The sequence below is a fragment of the Lactuca serriola genome, chromosome 5, assembly GCF_051521515.1.
Source record: "Lactuca serriola cultivar US96UC23 chromosome 5, Lser_US96UC23_V15, whole genome shotgun sequence".
Taxonomy (NCBI): domain Eukaryota; kingdom Viridiplantae; phylum Streptophyta; class Magnoliopsida; order Asterales; family Asteraceae; genus Lactuca; species Lactuca serriola.
Window position 1 is genome coordinate 230,740,499 of NC_136412.1, and position 5,610 is coordinate 230,746,108.

General features: G+C 32.1%; 1 protein-coding gene across 1 annotated transcript; it reads right to left on the reverse strand.

The window, feature by feature from the left end:
• Window positions 1-804: 804 nt before the first annotated feature.
• Window positions 805-3,076, reverse strand: PID2 (AGC (cAMP-dependent, cGMP-dependent and protein kinase C) kinase family protein). Its single transcript, XM_079001800.1, has 2 exons — window positions 2,412-3,076; window positions 805-1,796 (listed from the first exon to the last, which is right to left on the reverse strand). Exons 1-2 carry the CDS (start codon window positions 2,957-2,959, stop codon window positions 920-922), a joined length of 1,425 nt encoding a protein of 474 aa, XP_078857926.1. The 5' UTR covers window positions 2,960-3,076; the 3' UTR covers window positions 805-919.
• Window positions 3,077-5,610: the final 2,534 nt, after the last annotated feature.

Below are 5,610 nucleotides of genomic sequence, written 5' to 3' on the forward strand. Positions count from 1 at the left end.
GAGACACCGCTCTATGATTTATAAATAACATGTTAATCATCTTACTTTTTCTCTACTTATTTATGCATAATTATTTCATATTTATTTATACTTCTTAATTAATGTAGTTGATATCGAAGTACTAATATGGTTTTGCCATAGAACATTTGACAAATACATTACAGTTTCAATATTATAATCTTACATACCCAATACATTAAAAGTTTAAAAAAAAGAAAATACAAACGGTTAATTATTTCAAAATTTAAATCTAATACAGTAACTACAAATAGTTTTGGTGTGTATTATTCAAATATCATCTTCTAGGAGCACTACATTTTGTCTCATGAGTTATTTAAGTATATGTTTATAATAAAATGTTGAGATTTGAGTCTATTATCTTATTAAATAAACTAGATAAATGCTGTTATTCTAGAAAATAATGGTACTCTGACACTAGAAAAGTCCACATGTACTTAATGGTTAACAATTGCAAATTCCCGGGTTGTTAGTAATTGTTAATGGCTTATATATTAGGTAGAACCCTGAGGGTTTAGCATTGTATCAACTATAACTAGTTCATTTAGGCATGTATATGTATGATCAACATTTTATGTATGACATGTATCGTTACAGAATGTAAATAATGCACGTACATAAATGTGAATCAGTACAACCGATTGTGGGGGAACCCATAAGAAAACGAGAGCAAATGAAACCGTTAATTCAATATCATAATCAACGTATCATCGTTCCACTAACCAAATCATAGTAAACCATCTTTTCCAATGATATAAAACTTTCTGAATCGAAAGAACAATGCTATATAATAATTTGTACTTTCATGTATTAGAAATTATACATCATTCTGAATTCAAATGTGGACATCGAAAAGTAGGACTACCCTAGAATTAGTTGTTCTTTATATACATATATCTTTCTAAAAGTAGTCAAAATGATGATTACGGATTTGAAATGGTGCATCTCTTTCTTTCTTGCTCATTAGCTTGGGCACCACTACCCTATTCCTTACCTTCATCATCTCACTTGGGACCTCTGGGGGCCTAACTGACCTAATCAAGGCCCAATTAACACCCTTAAAGAATTCATGCCTTTTAATTTCATTTGAACCCTTCAAGCTTCCGATTCTCTTTTTAGGGTTTTTCACAAGCAACCTTGCAATAAGGTCTTGCACCTTAACCATTTCTTCATATTCTTTACTTGTACTCACACCAATTCTTGGAAAACTTAAGGGCTGCTTCAATATGTTGATTAGTGTCTTCTCGTTGTTCTCGCCCTTAAAGGGTGTGATCCCATATAATAACTCGTACAAGAAAACCCCTAGGGTCCACCAGTCGACGGCACCACCGTGGCCCTGGCCCGAGATCACTTCTGGGGCCAGGTACTCGTGGGTCCCGACGAATGACTTGGATCTTGCATTTAGGGGTTCTGCAACTAACTCAGTATTGTACTCTTGAGACTCGGCTTTTTCAGTGATTGTGGTAGTGGAGTGAGTGTTTTTGGTTTTCCGGCGTAACGAGAAACATGAAGAGAGGACAGGTTGGATTTGGATGACACAAGAGGGTGTTGAGCATTTTAGGTCATGATCATCATCTTCATGGTCAGTTTGTTTGGATGTATCAGGTTTGGATCGAATAAGTCTAGGGACAACATCACATTTGAGTGAGAGATCAAAATCGGAAAGCATTATGTGACCATCCTCTCTTACAAGAACATTTTCGGGCTTGAGATCTCGATAAACTATGCCCATCATGTGAAGATATTCTAAGGCTAATATTGTTTCGGCAACATAAAACCTACAATTATTTAATAAACAAACATTAATTACTTCAATAATCAAATAATTGCAAGCTACTTTTTTGCAAATTAATTAGAAAAGCAAAATCAAAGATAGTCGTTTGACATTATATAAACTAAAATAAAATATTATTTTTTGACATTGACATAAATACAAACTACTTATTTTTCTTTCTAATAATTAACTATATATTTCTTCCTAAAAAAAGTACACTTAAACAAATTAAAAGGAATATGATGATAAATGTACTCTTTTCAAAATATTTTCTCCTTAGCTTAAAAATGTAATTTAATGGTTATTTATCTTATTAAATATCAAAGTTTTAAATTCTGAAATAAGTTGTATAAAGTTATAAAGTCATAAAAATATAAAAGCATATTAACTTCTTCCAGGAAAATGAAGTAAATTGAATAATTTGTTTTTATTGTATTTCAAAATAAAGACATCATTTTCTTCTGAAATAAAAGCTTATCAATTTACTTTTTGAGTGGTTCATGGTTCATCAATAATATCGATTGAAACTTTACAACCTTAAGTCCTTAACCTACGGATTTAAAGTGTTTTCAAATTAATAATCATATAACAAAAATAAAAAATGCGACAGTTTACTTACTTAGCTGACGAAATGCTGAAACACTTAGCCGGTTGTCGTTGACGGGCGGCATGCAAGTCGCCGCCGGGACAAAACTCCATCACCAAACACGAGTAATGCGAAGCATCAAACTCTGCATACAACGTCGGCAGAAACGGGTGATCCAAACCGGCAAGAATCTCCTTCTCCATCTCCGCCCTCTGCAACTTCTTCCTTATCGCCAACGCCTCCCTATCAACCACCTTCATCGCATAAAAACTGCTCGGTAAACCAACCACCGGGTTCCGGATCTGACAAAGGTACACGTTCCCTATGTCACCGGAGCCAACTCGTTTCAAGATCTTAAAGTGGTCCAAACTCACCCGACCACCCTTCTCCGCCCGCAGCCTCTTCATGGCCTCCCATGCTGCTTGGTTTGCTTTGTGTGGTTTGTGTGAAGGGTCGCCGGAGATTGAGCTACGGCGGCTGCCAAAACTGACGTTGCTCATCCAGCTCCGGCTGGAATCTGGGACGGTAATCGATGAACAGCTGCTGTCGTAATCGGATTCATCTCTGGTTATGGTTGCCATGATGGCTTAAAGAAGAGGAGAAAGAAGAAGAAGAAGATTGAGCTTATATTTTGTTTTCACCTTCAGTCTTTATATATGTATATGCGTGGAGACAGGCTTTTTCAGAATAAAGGTTTTATTATTTCAATTATATTTACGACCGTAGTATCGACATTATTGGTAATTAGAGTACACAGGTTAATAGAGTAATAGAGGTGTATAAAAGCATGTAGTCTAACTGAGGTTTTTAGACGAGAGTGATGTCATCAAAATGGATGGAGAGTTTTTGTATTGGCTTTGACCAAGTTTTGTGGGGTTATATTTTCTTTGGTGATATTTTATGGAAAAGTTTCAATATTTTGAGAAAAGTTCTAATATTTTAATCGATTTAATAAGAAAATTTTAAATTTTAATTTTTTTTTCAATAAAGTCCAAATTATCTGTAGTTTTTGACATTTTTACCTTTTTTTCCTGGTTAGCCGGTAATTAGGACTTTTTTGTCAACAAAATAAAGTTTATGACTTTCTTGTAAAATCGTCAATTAGGACTTTACTGTCAAAAAAATAAAATTTAGGATTTTTTTTATCAAATGGTTGGGACTTTAGTGTATATATAATTTTTTTGGTTAGAAATTTAATGGTATGATACTCTTTAAACATAAGAGTTATTGAAACATTCTCTAATCTACTAGATCGTATTGAAATCCTTAATGTTTGCTTCTTATTAAATCTTTTTTTTAATCTGAACAAACAGACATTGAAAAAAATTAAGATAATCAAGAAAAAAGAAAGAAAAAACCAAGGTTGTGTTGACTTTTTGCAATCTCAAAAATGGAGAAATTAGAAATCTAAAAAAACATAATTGCTCTGGCTTTATACAAATACAAACAACACATGCCTAATCAAAAAGGTGTGAATGTCGAGAAGGGAAAGAAGGGCAATTTCGTTTTTTTTTTTCGGTTTCTTATTTCTCCATTTTTGGGGCTGCAAAAAGCCAACACAACCCTGGTTCTTTCTTTCTTTCTTTCTTGATTATCTCAATTTTTTTAATATCGGTTTGTTGAGATTTAAAAAAAAACAATTTAACAAGAAGCAACCGTTAAAGATTTTAATAGGATCTAACAGATTAGAGAATGTTTCTATAACTCTTATGTTTAAAGAGTATTATACATTTAAATTTCTAACCAAAAAAATTATATATACACTAAAGTCTCAATATTTTCAACGATTTGACAAAAAGTCCTAAACTTTATTTTTTGACAGTAAAGTCATAATTGACGATTTGACAAGAAAGTCCTAAACTTTATTTTTTTGACAAAAAAGTCCTAATTACCGGCTAACTGGGAAAAAAAGGGTAAAAGTGTCAAAAACTACCGGTAATTAGGACTTTACTGTTAAAAAAATAAAATTTAGGACTTTTTTGTCAAATCGATGAAAATATTGGGACTTTACTGTATATATCTCATATTTTATTTTAGATTAAAACTAAAATTTTATTAAATTGAAAAAGGCAATGTAAAAATAAAAGAAATACACTTGAAATCGAGAGCATATATATAATCGTGAGTTGAAAGTAAAATATTGAATGAGATGCTAAGTCTAGTTGTTATTTAAGGTTAAGGGGTGTCATAAAACAATCATCGTATGTAGCTGATCAGTGGCGAAGCCAGGATCAAAGTAAAGGGTTATCCCAATTTTATTTTTAGGCTAACCCAATATTTTTTCCGGGGTACTTGGGTTTCCCTGGTTCAATTTTGGTTTTAAACCCAAACCTTAATTGAATCCTTAACTAACCTGAAGTCTTGTTATATAAACATGAAGTTGACGTATATTTTGATACTTGAATCAATGTGGGATTCAAAGTAGATATCAAATACATAATAGACAAAAATGGTTGAGTTTACATATTTTTGGCGATGTGGGATAGAATAGCTATAAAACAAAAATAAACAAAGAATATGTAAGGAACAAGAATTGAACTTGAGAGCTTTACGTTGAAAAGGCAACGCTTTAACCAGTAGCTCTACTATTTGTTTGTGTTTATAATTGAAGGGATACATATATATACAATATTATACCGAAAAAAAAATTAAAGAATCTGTAAACAAAAATTACACTACCGAAAAAAATTTGAGGGGTATCCCGGGCTACTCCGGGATCCCCTTGGATCCACCTATGTAGCTGATGTGGAATCATTTACCGCCAGTGAACATCAACCCTTGACTTCAATTTTACCACCGGTATAATACCTGCGGCAACTTTGTACTGGCTGCAAACATTTAAAAATTCAAACATTGTGGGAGAAATGAAAGTTGCCAGCAGTTAGCAACGACTATATATATATATATATATATATATATATATATATATATATATATATATATATATATATATATATATATATATGCTTAGGTTATTGCATTCTAACTAATTATTGTGCTGATATCGTATGCTATGAGAATGATAAAAAAATATGTTGTTTGATAATATAAATACGTTCAATCTTACATAACTATTGTCATTAACACACATTCTCACTAATTAAATCGTCTATAAAGTTATTATACACTTGTTATTATTATTCTCATTTCTGTCAGAATGTTTATTGGGTCGTATTCTGTCATAATGAACATGAGTGAAAAACGGTGTGTGAAAACAAACATAAATAATAAT

Excerpts from the sequence above, each read along its gene's own strand:
- PID2 (XM_079001800.1), bottom strand. The coding sequence starts at position 2,959 with ATGGCAACCATAACCAGAGATGAATCCGATTACGACAGCAGCTGTTCA. Across the intron at positions 1,797-2,411 it reads TTCAGCATTTCGTCAGCTAA|GTTTTATGTTGCCGAAACAA; the intron begins GTAAGTAAACTG and ends AAATAATTGTAG.